This window comes from Stigmatopora nigra, chromosome 11, assembly GCF_051989575.1.
Source record: "Stigmatopora nigra isolate UIUO_SnigA chromosome 11, RoL_Snig_1.1, whole genome shotgun sequence".
In the NCBI taxonomy this organism is placed as follows: Eukaryota; Metazoa; Chordata; class Actinopteri; order Syngnathiformes; family Syngnathidae; genus Stigmatopora; species Stigmatopora nigra.
Genome location: NC_135518.1, coordinates 6,055,860 through 6,072,195, shown reverse-complemented (window position 1 = coordinate 6,072,195; position 16,336 = coordinate 6,055,860). Strand labels below are relative to the sequence as shown.

The following is a 16,336-nucleotide window of genomic DNA, read 5'->3' as shown; positions in this document are numbered from 1 at the left end:
GAAAAACACACAGTGTTCTCACAAATGCTATTATGCTCTAAATAATATTTTTCTTGTGGTTGAATGGACGTGTTCTACGTTAGGTTGTTCTTTTGCATTGTTCTTATATCTAGGAAAAGACTTATTTAACACTTCCAAGCCAAAACCACTAAATCAATGATAGCAAATTCAAATTCTTTCAACTCTCGAGACTTTAATGGTCCTTCGGAAAAAAAGACTACGATATTGGATTGTAAGGAATGGGCGTATTGTGACGTCAATGGTTCCAAGACATGAGCAGCCAAAGCCAAAAGGTCTCAGTTGGATATTTAATGCTGTCATTTGCATACAATAAGTCAACAGTACTGTAAATATTCTCGGGCAAAAGGGATACTACGCCCTAAACTGGTCACCAGTCAAGCATAGGGCACACAGAGAGACTGGAAAAACTTTCGCATGCCCAATAATACCACCAAGAAGACCAACCAAGCCCACGCTTGCTCACACCGATGTCATACGAGTGAACCACTACACCATCAGGTGGCTTTGTGCGATCCCAAAATGAAATAATCAAAGAATTTCTTTATAAACTGTGATGAACGTTACAGCCCAGACGTGACATAGAAATGTACTTTTTCTTTCATCCAACATCACAACTTAGATGTGTATATCCTTCCAAGTCTTGAGTAATAGTTTTAGATCCAAATAATAAGCATGGCATTTCAGGTTTGGCATTTCCACACATGTGCCTGACCTGACGTGAAAGGAAATGTCAGCAGAACAAGTCAGGTAACATTTTATTATTTGTATTCTTTTGCAAATTTCCTTTAGCTTAGTTAGTACTCACAATGGGCGTAAAATTGTGACTTTAGCTTTTGTGTTTTTTGTTGTTGCTCTTTGTCATGTAGCGATATCGTGTGTGACCCAAGCTCTGAAAGTCCAACATCTGCCGGGCATAAACCTGCCAACTTCACCCTCAGTGCCAGTATGAGGGCTCTAATGGAGGCCAGATCGACTGCGATAGTATCCGTTCTTTCTCAAAGGAGGATGAATAAAGACATGGGGCAGTGGACTGGCCTCCAGAAGGACAGCCCATCACAGGTCGGTCACCTCCAAGATGTTCGAGAAGATGAGTCTCCAAAATTACTACTAACGCTAGCAAAGGAAAACAACAAAACTTTGAAAAAAGAACAAAGGCAGCAAAAAGTACAAGACACCTGGTTCCAACAGGTAGATATGCAGATGAGAATTAGCCATGAAGCAGAAGAGAACCGAATGATCATCTCAGAGATTAGACGGCTACAGGTAACTTGCCGCTGCTGAATATTTTATTGAGAAATCATGTGAAATGAGACTTATATATATTTTCTTTAAATTAGCAAGAAATTACCTTGCAAGAAAACGAGGAGGAGCAGGAGGAAAAGTGATACAAAGAAGAACAGTTTTAAAAAAGCTGTGTTATGACAGAATTTATTTTGGTTGTGAAATATTACTACATATCTTTAATGTTAACATGATTGTTTCTTCAGCTGTTTATGAGGTGCCATTCAAACAGTGAGTAATAAAATGTAAATAAAAGTGATAGAAACATCATGCGCAAGTTATCCTTTGATATTGAATGGTGTTTTATTTAAAAATTACACAATTATCACGTATATTCATGTGGTCAAAACACATGAAAACACTAACAAAGAGAAATTTAACTATAGTGTTTGGTAGTTAACTGTAGCACTTCCATCTTTTTATAGGCATATGGCATCTTAAATATTTATTAATATTATAAATTAATATATATTATCACTTAATTGTTTTTCAAATATTGGAAATGTTCCCTTTAAGGCTTTTTCATAACTTGACTATTTCATAACTAGAGGTACTTGATAAATTTGCTTTAATATGGTTTTTAATGATCAAGGAATAGTTACAATGTAAGTGATGTCAAAGGTCAAGTGGCTGCTGAGTGATAAATATTACAGTTCACTTCAAGTCTGTATATAATCATTCAAACTGGACTTTATAGTCTCCATCTCAAATTAAAGCCTCCAAATTGATCAAGGAACACTAGTCCAATCTGAGTCTGTAACTCCTATCATTACTCACTTTCACTGCGCCTTCTACTTTTAATACATTTTTTTTTTGTTTTCGCTGTTCTTTTCAAACTATAAAACCATTTTTTGAACCACTTTTTTGCCGATCTTTTTGATTATGCGTACTCACATCAAGATGAACAACTATGTGCTGCCCAAATTCAATCCCCTGAGAGCCAGACATCGATAATATATTAGCGGAGCAGTTAGAAGCCTAAATATATCAGTATTGATCTCCTAGTTAGATTGGGCTTGTTTGGGGTCGGAGACAAATAGCCTCTCTGTCTTTCTCAAGGAACCCATTTCATTTCAACCAGTCACTGATTCAACATCAGCCGCGATTCTACGTGATAGGTAACATAGAAACAAAGCAGGACTACAAAATCTTGGCTTACACACAGTACACACAAACACACACACACACACACACACACACACACACACACACACACACACACACACACACACACACACACACACACACACACACACACACACACACACACACACACACACACACACACACACACACGCACGCACACACCGCACCGATTTAATAACCATTATTACTAATATAGGTTAGCTTTTGTACTAAGAGCAGACCATTCTTTAGAAACAAGCCTGTCTCAGTCATTCTTGTACGTATGTTGTTTTTCAAAGGTCAGTCTTCAGTCTAATCAGCGAACGGCACTCTACTCTCTCACTTCCCCCAACCAAAAAAACCTAAAAGTGCCATGGATCATGAACTTTAAAATGGAAGTTCAATATGGAAACAAAAATTTGATCCTGCAGAAGCAAAAAAAAAAACTGGAACCCTTGTTATTAAGCCAAAAAAAAAAGATAAATAGTCACTTGAGCAAAAGAAAACAAATTAAGCATTGACAGATGATCATTAATTTCCCTCAAGCCTTGTTTGATATCCCTTTTAATTTATCTAACAACGGACATGCATCTATAATCAAATAATATCACTAGAAGAATATAAATAACCTGACTGATCCTGACCATTCCTCTGCATTTGATTGGGGTGTTCCTACCCACAGGACCAATCAATTGGTAAGTTGATTAACTCATGTTTAGATTGAATTATGATTCCCCATTCAGAGAAGCAAACACGATTAACTTTGGCTGTTTCCTGTGGAGGATGAGAACGGGAACTACAATAGTATTGCAAGCAGCAGTATCTTGTATATAGCGTTTGATATTTCACTAAATTGAGAAAATACAAGGACATGCCCATATTTTAACACGGTGGTTATTTTACTTATGATGATTCACAGGAAATAAATTGTGATAAACTATTTTGCCAAAATGTTATATGCAAAAAACAAAGGCAGTTAGTTAGGTTTAGTCAAGTGTATCTATGCTGTGAGCATTAATTAGCCCACGCTGGTTTCTCTTGTCGAAGAATCAATTATTCAGCTTAATTCTTAATAAGTAATATCTGTGTCCAATTAGAGGATTTATGAGGCCATGAGCTGCACCAGATATTTTCATACAGAGTTATACATATACATTCACGCAATCACCAAGTCAGTAAAATGACTTAGAAATGCATGCTGAATGTACTCGGCCAATCACAATTTTCTGTCAGCCTGCCTTATACTGCTTTCCTAACAGCTCTGCGTGTATGTGTTTGAGTATGATAGAGGGAGGGGGGATATTGGCAAGCGAAATATTTCTCCTGTAATAAGTCATCTGTAAATGACAGGGCCATAAAGCATTAGAAGAGGCAAGTGGAGGAGCTCTGCCAGAGCTCTGTTAGTCAGATAAATGTTTCGGCCCTGTAAGCCTGCCGCCCGTGTCACTTCTAATCAACAAAAATGCCTGCTCGCTGCAACAGGTGCCTCCACGACTGCAGAAAATAATAAATGAATACAACCAACTGGTGCTTGAGAGACAGGGCGAGTAGGTATTTTTTTCCGGCTGTGAATATATTTGAGTTTTTAAATTAATTTTCAAGCTGATGTGACAGATGACATAGACGAAAATATTGTATAAATCTTGCTTTTTATAGTGTTCAGTATATTTCAATGTCTTGTTACACCCAATCCTCCCCCATGGGCCTAATAATGTTTAATTGCAGCTGAGTTACTTACCACTGACAAGATCAATATGCAGAACCAAATGTGGAAGCACCATTTTCATTACTTACCACAGCTCAATAGTGGAAAGCATTGCAGTGATCACTTGTTATAAATAAGGCTGCAAGGTTCTTGTGCCCTGTGATTGGCCAGTCACTGATTCAGGGAGTCCCCCGCCTCTGGCCCGGAGTCAGCTGGAATAGGCTCCAACATCCCCAGCGACCCTAATGAGGATAAAGCATTTTCGAACATGAGATGAGATGTTGAGTCATATCAAATTCAAACAAGCTGCATCTCCAATATATGTTTTGTATAATCATTTAACTAACATAATAAACCAAATGTCTTAAAAATAGATTTGGAAGTGCAATATTTACAACCTAATTAAGTAATTCAGTAATAAAAAGTAAATTGTAGGCAAGTTAAAAAATCAATTCGTGACAATGCATTCTATATTCATCTGTAAATATATATCTTTTCATTAAAAATTATTCATAGACGTGTTGTGGAATAATCAATTTTGCGCGGTATTTGTTGAGTACACATGCACATTCCCCCCCGTCTTCATTCACTGATGTGTGTGTTTTTCCCAGTCACTGTTACAAGCTTTAACACTCACCCAACAACCCTACTTGCAATAAATCTGAAAAATATTTACGTCCCCTTCTACATTGAATTATTTAATCAAATCTGGAAACTCTCTGGTTTGGTATGTATGTGTGTGTGGGTGTGTTTGTGTTTATACTCCATCTGCTGTGAAGACTATTTGCATACACTCGGCAGCCAAACCAATCACTGCGACTAAAATGAACTCACCATTCAGATGCAGACTATCAGACACCAACTTTGTAGTAAAAAAAAAAATTAAAATGCTTGTCCAACTGATTTTTCACAAGTACCCTAAAATGAACAAAGAAGTAACCCAAAATGTACTGATTGCCCACCATTGATTATTGACATCCAATTAATTTCAACTGGAAGGCCATTATGAACTTTTATTATTCCATCCTTGGCATCCTTGTATTTTGAAATTTATGCTCACTCTCTTAAAAGGCTGATTGCCATTGCGGTCACTTTGCCATTACAATAAATGAGAGTGAATTGATGTCTACCATTTCTCCAGCCAAGAAATCCTATTTAAAATTCCAGAAGAAAAGTGTTTGGTTTTAATTATAATCATTTTGGCTTGGCTGATGAAGGACTGAAGAATGAACATGCACTACCTGCAAAGAAGAATCTCTCTTATAGTCTAATTTGGGTGGTTTCATCTAAAACAGTACAAAATCTGTAAAGTTTTAAAGATTAAACCTGTTGGATGGAATGTTAAACATAGAAAATGGGAGAAAATAGCTCTCAAGCTCAATTTTATCTATATAAGAATCCAACTTAGCTGTCAAATTTATCCCTTTAACTAACAGATTGAAAATCATTGATGATAACTGACATCGGCCTGAGCATTTTCTGTAGCAATTGAAAAAACAACAACTGCACAAACAGCAGATGTGTATAAAGATAGCAAGTTAGACGCCACAAAATACTGTCCTTCAGACCATATCGGGCCCCCAGACCGCAATTTTGAGATCCCTGATTTAGAACACAGGTTGAAAGCTTTCTGTTTTAAGGTTTAGGATGGAAACAGTGGCTTTACTGATAAACCCTACAAACTACTATATAATGCATGCATGTAATTACGACATTAAAGATCATAATTGTACAAATCACAACAAAATTTTGCTATTTTGTGAGAATAAACCATGAGCAGTGCTGCAGGGCTGAATCCATGCATGTTTATCCCCAATTTTGCACACCACTGATAATGTCCAGGGAGTGAACTGTCATTTTAAATACACATTAGGCAGCAATAAAGACAGTAGCAAAGCCTGAGGGTCTGCTTTGAGAAGAAAGAGTGGAGTTATCTGCAATTCACTTGAATGGATGAGAGTTCAGATAAAGGATTGTGATGATAAACTCACAGGGACACTTTATGTATGCACATATTTCTTTCTTTGTAATAGAGCTCCGTTAGAAAAATGTGGTTGATGTAATAGTATCCTATTGAATTTGTGGCTTCTGAGCCATTTCATCTACTAGTACCCGCTGATCTATGTTGTCTAAGAGAGTGCAGACATTTTAGAATGCTATTTTGATATCATTTCAGCAATCTCATGTCTTGTCACCTGCAGGCAAACACTTGACGTGGTAGCAGGTTTTGTTGACAAGTACACTAATGGCTATTCTCTGCCTCAGTCTCTCTCTCTTTATTGGGTGGATACTTTGAATGCTTTCTCAATTGAAGCACTTAAATTGAATTTTGAGTCGATGCTCGTTAAAAAAATTGGTTTTTGGGTATTGCTGTTGTGAAAGTGGTTGCCTTGAAGGGATTGCCAACATATATTTAAAGTTTAACTGATATAAATAAATAAGGCAATGGCTTAAGAGTCTCAAATATGATTTGACCAATATTTAGTTAAAAACATGTTTTCACGGTTTATCGACTATCAAAAATGGTTGGTTCATCCAGTGGAATTGTTGATTCTATAGGTATCAAAAATACTTTAACACATTTCTACTGAGTTAAGGTGTCAGTAGAAATAATTTAGGATATGATTGGGTTGAAAACACAGTAAATTATAAATATCTTGAAAATATATATATAGTTTTAGACATTTTGAATCTGCAAAATAATTTATTAAACCTAAAACACATAATCACACCTTTACATTTATACACAGTGTACTGATAAATATTTGTCTGCAATTTCCATTTTAACAAACATCACTTTAAGTGAAGCATTTAGAGAGTTTTTTTTCTGTGGAACACACTTGGTAAGAATTTAGAGACACTTTCTCATTCTACTGAATGGTGAAAATCTCAAAACCTCTGGTCATGGTTGAACACTCATAACACAAATATATTGTTGCAATTTACACAGTGAAATTGGCGGAGCACTAGATTTGATCCTTTTGAAGCTGAATTCACCATTTTAAAAAGGAAATTAGGTAATTCTCCCTGGCACAGTCATTGGTATCATCTGCTTAATGTATCCACAACAGTCACAGAAGACACCAGGAAAGTACAACAGAGGAGAGACAGAGACTACAAAAATGAGAAGAATTACAAAACAAAACAAATATTTCTCCTAAGAGGATAGGGGTGAAGATTAACAAAAAAAAGTTCTGAAACAAAGATTCCTGATAAGGGGAAAATGGATTCAAGGGTTTGTGTGAACCACATTATGTACAACATAATTTAAGCTGTACTTTTTTTTGGTTTGTCTCTTTTACATCATTAACTATGTGTCCTGCGGCCTAATTGATAGCCGGTTTGGATCAATAATGACCAGTGCTGACAAACAATCCCGGAGGAAAAACAATCATTTTCTGTCTGGGCTAATCTGCAGTGGCAGACGGGTCGAAGGTAAGAAAAGTATCATTGACAAAAAGATGGACAGTAACAACGGTTTCCTTAATATCTACATTGGATCATAGCTGACATTGGAATCATAACAACTGAGTGTAACAAAGCAGTTCAAATAGCCAGAATGAAATTACCAATAAATATCCATCTTTGGATACAAAGAGGTTCAAGCATCAACTGGACTTTTCTACATGGCTCTATTACTCTTTCATCTTTTTCCTTTTTCTTTTGACCCATAATTCAAATTTCAGACCACACTTTGATGGAGCTTTGATCCTTTTCAAAACTACTTTGTTAATCTCAGCATTTTGAAGCAAAATGTCAGTCTGTCATGTTTCATCTCTTAGTGCTATTAGAGGTAGATCCCAGTATTGTAGTGCTTCAATATTCTATCGTTAATTGAAATGTATTATTACTATATTCTAGGACTCGATATGGAAAACAAAATATTCAAAAATAGAAAGGTTACGTAAATATCCGGATCTTCATTTTCTGACTAAATGTAATCTTATGTATGCTTAGTTTACTGCAATTATTACATCTGTTGATATTTAACATATTAAGTACATTGTAAATACATGTAAACTCCCATTAGCTATAATTTATACACTTAATATTACATGTACATTATGGATACTAAAAATATTATTGCTCTATTCACAAAAGTACTCTATGTAAATTACACTGGACATAATACAGTAATGAACTAAACATATAGGCCACATTTAAATGATTTTTACAGGAAAAAAAGAGACAAAAGAATCACGGGAACAGTTCAGAAATCACAAAGGCACTATGCACCGTGAATTCTATTAACTGACAGGCAAATGCGCAAATAAACATAAAGTGACACGTTTTCCCCCTTCAACATTTGCCATTCTAGCTACCCATACTTTATAAACATTTGAAGACTTTAGTTAGTTATTATTCTTAATAAAAAATAAAGTCTACTGTGGCATAGAGGTTCCTGGACGATCATAAACAAAGGTAAAATTCTAATCCAAATATGGATATGTATCCTTTTTGAAGCGGTCTAGATAAGATTTTAAATTATACTTTTCTAATCTTACCTGCTACGTTCTCATGCACTTTTTGAATGACTTTTTCCAGTGTTTTTTTTTTCCAGCTGTTGGCATATCTTCTCTCCTGCAGTAAAGTAACACAACAGTTTGAATTTTCTATACATGTTGTGTCAAATCAGTCCTCAAAACGTGTCTGACACAATTTGATTGCACTCAGGGAGACAAAAATAATTCCATTGGAGTGGATTGCACTATTCTCGAATTATTTCATATTCATTCATTTTCCACAAAGGTTGAAGGGGGTACTGGAGCCCAGAACACTCCTTAAATCATTTATAGTGGCATTTAAAAAAGACTATATTCCATTAAAAGATGCATTATTCCTGACAAAGCAAAGAATGTCCAAAAACAAAGGCAGCATCAGATACTTCTGAACAAGAGGAAAGATCCTTCACTACAGAACATGCTGGAGCTCATGAGGAGAAAAAAAACTATTCCGTTTAGACACAAAATGTTCCTTCATGAAATATTCTCTGCTATGCACAATAAGATTACAGACAGCAAAACAACATCCATAAATTTCATGGAAATTTGCCATTTTATCATTGAAACTCTAGACCAGAAGATTTTTTTCCCTCCAAATTCTGAACAAGTATTCGGTCTTACCTTCATAGTATCCAACCTGCAATGACCAGGATTTTTTTTAATATCCTTTAATATCACTAGCATGAAATAAAATATATAGGATCATTTGTAAGCCATGGCAGGTCCCTACCGCTTTGACTCCTCGTTTGGCAGTAGTGAGTTTCTCTTATAGGGTCTAGTTTTCATCTTGAAACTCCTCAGGACTCGACACCTCATCATTACTTAGGACCTCCCTGTTGGTGAAGGTCGCCGCGAGGGATGCACCCAGAGCTTGTTTGACAGGCGCCATCTCTGAGAGTATGATATTATCATTGCCCACCAATGTGGCCTTGTCCATGATCTCCTTGCTGTGCTTGGAGACCACGGCATCGAAGAAGTCATACTTGTGAGACAGCGTACCACTTTCAAACAGGTACTTTGTCAGGTAGGAAAATGCCACATTTGCCAAAAAGGATGCCATCATGGACATTGTCTTGAATGGGAATCTCTGCTGGACAAAATACTCTACATCACCAGAGAGATGGTGGATCTTCTCTTGGATCACCCAACCAGGATAATAAATGAAGGGCGGAAGTTTTAAATAGGGTTCTCCTCCGCCAATTCGTAGCAAAAGACCAAATACGTAGGCAGCCACTGAGCCGTAGGTATTGGTTGCTTTGACGAAAAGGACACTAAGAAGCTGAGGAAAGACAATGACATAGACAAGGTCCGAGCTCAGGTACCACAGCCCATACACTGTTCCTGTTAACAACGCCATGGCAGTGGCGAGGGCTCCGAAAACAAAGATTGTAAGACGCATCACCCAGACGATCTCACGATCCGATGCCTAGAAAACAATTAGAAAGGGATCATAGGAATATGCATCCATCAAATTAATAATGTAGATATTTTGACTGCTCTATTGAACACAGTGAATGTAATGTCTTTTAATTATTTAAAGACCAATTAACAAGTGGCACTTAAGCGGGAGTGATTATATAATTGCATTACTGGTATAAAATATGTTAGTAATTGACAAATTGCAGTCTTACCGACTGTCGAAAGGCAAGTTGATAGATATTCCTGGCAAACATGGAGCTAGCAGAGAGAATGGAGGAATCTGCAGATGACATGACAGCAGCCGATACAGCTCCGAGTCCAAAGAAGGAGATGTAAGGTGGGCAAAGGTGCTGGAGCACAATGGGAAGGATCATGTCGGATTCATCACGATCTTTTGGAGGCACGGGCCCATAAGAAGTCTGGTTCCAGTCTAGAAATGAATATGGAAATTAGTTTTTTAAATGTATTTCTAACCTGATTTTTAGGACTCGCAAGGTGTAGACTAGAGCATAGGTAGTGAGGGGGCTATGGTATATTTTTTTGCTAATTAATATTGAAAAGTGATTTGTGTAGAAGTCACAAAGAAATAGAACTATAGTTAACCGTTGTTTGTCATTTACTGAACTAAAGAAAATGTGGTTTACATTCCAGAATGTCCAGAATGTAATCTTAAAGTAATTATTTTCATACTTGCTTTCTTTTTAGCACATGAAACATAATTTCTTTGGCAGGTTTTAAATAATAACTTAATTCTCTGGAGATGTACATTCTCCAAACAAGCAGTGGCTGATTAACGCTGTTACTTATATCGTACATACAACAGCTTCAGATGGGCCAGATTAATTAGCTTGTCTTCAGATGTAATATTCACAAAAGTGCACGGTCTGGTGGGTCTGCGCTTGCCATAGCCTGCTGCTGCTTGTTTACCCTGGAGTCACGGGAGGCGTCTACATTTTCACATCTGATAAACGGGTTGATGCAGTAAACAACCGAGTATGGCATTTTGTTTCCTTTGATTGAAATGTCCATATATGATAATGGTTCAGATGCATAAGATTTTCTTGTCATAGTCATCAATTGTTGATGGCTTCAATATCAGTATATTAATCCTGAATTTGAGAAAGGATTGCAAACATTTTACAGCAAGGACCACCATTAGGGCCAAGATGAATAATCTGCCTGGGTAGACTGGCAGTGATCATTCAATGGCACTAAAATATGACCATGTGCGTTCAATGCTCGTGGAGGTTAAAAAAAATCTAATTTTAAGGAGGTAGTACTTTGTTTTTGTTTTTTTAAGTGCATCATCATTTTTAAGTAAAACATCAATGAAAATAAATTGCAGGGCTCAGCTTTGAATACCACAGGTGCAGATCTTGATGAAAAAAAGGGATCTAAAAAGTAATATGACAATCTTTGGCATGTTGAGCACATCCATGCGGACCCCCATTATGGCACAATTCCATTGCACAGGGTTATTGACTTCAACATAGGAGTCCATTCATTTTGCTCATCAAGGATCAAATTACATTAGCCGAACATCAATCCCATCCTTAAAAAGCGTACGTTCTTCCTGACTGAAGAACCAACACATATGGCAGTGTATATTTACCAGTGGATGCCCCTATTGCTCCTATGAGGATAGAGGGAACAGCCATGACCAAACAACCGAAGGCAGCAAGGAAGGAAAGGACCTGGGCGTAGGTAGCTGAAGAGGCAGAAAGAACCCGTTGAAAATAGACCTGCCAGGGAATCCCCCCCAACATCTAGAAACAGAAATATATATTTTTTTACTGCTAATAGTTTCATCAGATCAAGTAACAGCAAGGGCTCCTGCCCCATATATAAACATCAACGCTATAAACACAGATAGATTTACTGGTTTGAATAAGCATGTTTCTGTAAATAGGTGTAATTTACCAGCAAGCAGAAATTATCTCCCCAGAGCCATTTGTCAGCGGGATCAACCTTTCCCAGCCAGGGTGACTGGTGGATGGCCGTACTGGCTGTCACGCTGATGTCTGACACGGCAGGATTGGATAACGCAAAAGGCACACTGATCCACTATTTAATGGAAATATTGCATTTTATTATCAGTAATAGTGACTGTCATGTGAATGTTTTGCTTTTTGATTGTGAGACTCACCAAACCCACAAAGATGCAGAAGAGTTGTACTACATCAGTGTAGGCAACTGAGTAGAGTCCTCCCACAAGAGTGTAGAAGATAGCAATCAGAGCTGAGATCACCACTGACATGTTGATGTTTATGTCAACGATCACACTCAAAGTGGCTCCTGTGGGTTCATATTCATTTAGTAATTAAAACTGTCATTATACATCAAATACAAATAGAACAAAAAGGGAATATAAGTGATTATTTTTTTGTTTCATTTGACTTTTTTGTGTCACAAATATATAAAGCTTAGACGGTCAAAATACATCACTAAAATGGTTGGGAGTCACTGGTCTAGAAAGCACTCAAGAATTATTTACCCAAGGCAGATAAAATAGCAGCAGACCAGAAGATTTCACCCATAACAGCTGGAATAAAAAGCAACCCTCCCATTCTCTTTCCATAGAGCTGTTGAAAAGGATCCAGCATAGTGACATAGCCCCGGGACCGCATGGGTTTGGCAAAGAAAAGCCCACCTGGAACAAGTCAAATAACAATGTCCATAAAGATCATTTAGGGTAGTTCTTGTTAGATTTCATACAACAGTACAATGCTACTGCTTTAACTATTTCAGTGCCATTGACGATGAGTGATGTCTAATTTTATGGCTATTTAGATACTTCTGAGGTGTATTTAAATTAGTTTGTCACAAATTTAAAAAAAAAAAAAAGACAAAATTGTGTGTTGATAGTGCGTTTTGACATAACACACATTTTATAGTTGAACAACAGTTACAAATGATGAAATGTTTTATATAAATAAAAAAATAGGGAGCCAATTGGCTGGCCAACAATTCAAAGTGTCCCCTGCCCTGTGCACATAGTTGGCTGGGATAGGCTCCAGAACCCCCTGCAACCCTTGTGTGGATGAAATGAATGAATAAACAAGGAGAAAACGTAATTTCAGCAGCTCAGTAGTTCTTACCTAGTACCAGGCTGAGAGCATAGCCAAAGGGTGCTTGGGCCCAAGCCAAACCATAGTCAGGTAAATAGACATTCTCAGCTGTCCCATTGATATAGCCCCCACCTACCCAAGTCGCTGAAAGAAAAGAAAGTATAAATCAACTATATTTATCTCCATGGTACCAATTTCAGGGAACTCACCTGTCATTGTGAATACACCCACAAACAAGCCAATGTCCCGACCACCAACCATGATGCTCTCGCTTCGTTCACCGCCATCACCCACGCCTGAGTTCTTGTTTTTCCACGCTGCCCAAATGCCCACGAAGAGAATCACTAGATAAAAAAGGACAATGGCCACCAGACCCTCGACGTGGATGGTCATCTTGCTCGGTGTGCTCAAGTGCTAATTGAGGAAACACTACAATTAAAGAAATTGAAGGAAGAAAAAGGCATGGGTATTTCTAAATGTAATCTGGCACATAAAAGGCCATCAATATAATCACTTTTAGGAGTTTGTGTCACCAACAAAAACAATTTAAATGTTGCATGAAAGAAACTGTCAACTTTATGAATATATAACATAAATAATATCACAAACCAATACTCAAAATATTCAAGATTGGGTTTGCGCATCAGTCACACAGTTGAGCATTTGATCACAAGTTGGTGCCCGTAGTTAGCTGAGATAGGCAAACAGCACCCCTCGCAACCCTTGAGAGGATAAGCAATTCGAAAAATGAATGAATGGATATTTTAGATTATTTCGCAAACATGAAAAATGTCTACATTGAACACTAAATATCGTGCCCAATATTGAAATCCCCTTTTCCAATGAATAGTATATAGGTTATTTTTTCACCCCATGACTCACATTCCCCTTCTTTTGAAAGCACCAGCTAAAGGTTTAAGATAAATATGCTCAGCTTTTAAATTGCAGGAACAACAAAGATGTGGACTCTCATCTGCTGCAAATGAGGCTAAAAAAATATGTTTTCCATTAAAATGAAGATTAATTTGCCATTCTAAAGCTAACTGATTGTTTTTCATCCTTTAGGTTCAGGACTAAAATGCAAAACAAACCTAACTACAATGAAAATGTCTTAATTAATTAAATAGTAGCTCATCAATAAATGTTACATACATTTTTTTTCTTTGTCCACTTTAGTTGAGCAAAATGGGGCATATGAATGACTTAAAACAACTGGGAAGTTAATATAGAGTGATCTTTTGCACTCAGTTTGTCGCATCCTAAGTACCAGACCTTGAGGCTCCCTTTAAGAACGACACCATGGTTTATTGGGGGCGAGATACCCTATTGATTCATTTATAAATCAATATTACTATGGCTACATGCATAACAGCTTGGGAAGTTGAAAATCTGAATTATAAAAAAAACTGTCTTACCTTTTCTTTGGAGAAATAGAAGTGAGTTGATATCCACAGCCGAAAGCAACAAAAAGTAGGATCCAAATTTTTCTACAAGAAAAGATGCCTGTTGGATAGAAGAAATATATTTTACCTTGTGGTATTGAAATTCTGTTCAGAATTATCTTAGTGATTTTAAGTCTGAAAATATCTGCCACATCTGCAGGAAACGTGTGTGCGCACGAGAGAGGGAGAACTGGGGAGCGAGCTAGGGAGTGGAAAGGTGGGTGGGGGTGGTTTGTCGAGGGTGTGGAGATGAATGGGAGTGGTGGGTTTATTGGATGCTGTCAGGGTGGGTAGATGCTGGATAAATGTCTTCCAGGGCAGGACCAAAATAGCAACTAATAGAGAGTGGCGTGACATGCAGCCACGCTTCAATATATGAACAATTGGCAATTGATGATATGTACACTTGGTTAATTGTCAAAACTTGGCAAGATATAGCTTATAAGATGGTTAGTTTGAATGATTCGTGACTGGGAATTTCAGGTTTGCACCTGCGAGCCACTCGTTTTAGATCCATGCCACTAAATCACAGGTACGGTAGTCAAGTGCTGACCACTGAATGTCATGTTAAATTTGATTTATGAGGTGGTTTAGATGGGGAGGAAACAATAGCTTGAATCTTTGTTAGTTTGTCATTTGTGCAACAGGTGATGACATATTGCCATAGGTGTTTTCGTTGTGTTGTGTAGTTCAGATTCATTTTATATGATATGACTTTGTTTTGTATCCAAAGTCAAGTGTGATAGTTGAATGTCACTGTTGCAAATAGAAAAGGTAGCCGACATTCACATCACTTTTTCCCATTAAGGCCTAGTTATAGTCTTGTATTGGATAAATAGAAATAAAAGTAAAATCTGGGGATTGAGTTTACTTGTGTTTATTGCCCATAAAAATCTGATACTTGATACTAGTTTTTTTTTTATAAACAAAGGTGTCCCTTTCTTCAGTTTTATACGTATATTGGAGCATATGTAGGTTGATTTACAGTTAACATAGTTAAATTATACTTTTATTTTATTTATTGACACCTTTTACTCATGAGGTTTCCATGTTATTTATGGTGCATTTTTTTGCTATCATTTTTTATAGAACTGGTGGGCTGTTGTGGTGAATTTTCCACTTTGTCTGAAAATCAAGTTTAAGAATGAGTTTAACAAACATGTCAAAAAATTTTACACATATAATGCCTAAATACTTTTAAGGCATTAAAAACAAATAAACAGAGATGGGTAAAAATAGTTCCCAAATGATATGATATGATTACTAAAAAATAAACATAGCTGTGAAATGTGTTATTGTTAATCAAAAGCCAATCCTCAACGGAAATATAATGTGCTGAGAAGTGAGACGTCTGTTCAGCTACAATGTTATGACAGGCACAGTTGCTGGTGACAGGCTAACATCTAATTGGGAGTTCTTCTTATAAATACACATTTGCATGTGCAAAACCAATTAGATGCGTTGTAGAATAAAACAATACCCATTTTACATCAACAAATGTATAAAAACATTTGTGCAAACATGCTTGTTTTTCTGATAAAAGTTACATTCAGTCTGATTTTGCATTGTGTTTCATTTTAATGTGAATAATTGTTATACTAAATATAAACAGAAAGACCCACCTTGTCTCCATTAATTGCCACAAAGAGTGAAGATGCCCTTAGTTTTTATTCACTAATAAATGTCGCTGCCTAGCGGTATTTTAGCCACATTGCAGTGTAATCCGTTGAGTTTCTGTGAAAATGTCCCACTTAACTTTTTTTGCATAGTTTT

At 36.8% G+C, this 16,336-nt stretch overlaps 2 protein-coding genes across 7 annotated transcripts; one reads left to right on the top strand and one right to left on the bottom strand.

Moving 5' to 3' along the window:
- Nucleotides 1-586: 586 nt before the first annotated feature.
- On the top strand, nt 587-1,583 carry LOC144204373 (uncharacterized). Of its 4 annotated transcripts, none has more exons than XM_077728341.1 (4): nt 587-768; nt 888-1,080; nt 1,210-1,284; nt 1,363-1,583. In XM_077728341.1, the coding sequence occupies exons 1-4, from the start codon at nt 749-751 to the stop codon at nt 1,441-1,443; spliced, it is 369 nt and encodes a 122-aa protein (XP_077584467.1). In that variant the 5' UTR covers nt 587-748; the 3' UTR covers nt 1,444-1,583. The 4 variants fall into 4 exon arrangements, with proteins under 4 accessions (XP_077584467.1, XP_077584469.1, XP_077584465.1 ...); XM_077728343.1 differs by having other exon boundaries at nt 591-768; nt 1,359-1,583; XM_077728339.1 differs by having other exon boundaries at nt 605-768; nt 888-1,284.
- A 5,250-nt stretch (nt 1,584-6,833) lies between these two features.
- On the bottom strand, nt 6,834-16,333 carry LOC144204296 (high-affinity choline transporter 1-like). Of its 3 annotated transcripts, XR_013327863.1 has the most exons (11): nt 14,537-16,333; nt 13,331-13,550; nt 13,152-13,265; nt 12,548-12,703; nt 12,200-12,348; nt 11,974-12,117; nt 11,666-11,819; nt 10,266-10,483; nt 9,365-10,060; nt 9,256-9,271; nt 6,835-8,713 (listed from the first exon to the last, which is right to left on the bottom strand). XR_013327863.1 is itself a non-coding variant. In XM_077728203.1 (9 exons), the coding sequence occupies exons 2-9, from the start codon at nt 13,512-13,514 to the stop codon at nt 9,410-9,412; spliced, it is 1,770 nt and encodes a 589-aa protein (XP_077584329.1). In that variant the 5' UTR covers nt 13,515-13,550; nt 14,537-16,333; the 3' UTR covers nt 6,834-9,409. The 3 variants fall into 3 exon arrangements, 2 of the variants coding, with proteins under 2 accessions (XP_077584329.1, XP_077584330.1); XM_077728203.1 differs by having other exon boundaries at nt 6,834-10,060; XM_077728204.1 differs by having other exon boundaries at nt 6,834-10,060; nt 13,331-13,535.
- Nucleotides 16,334-16,336: the final 3 nt, after the last annotated feature.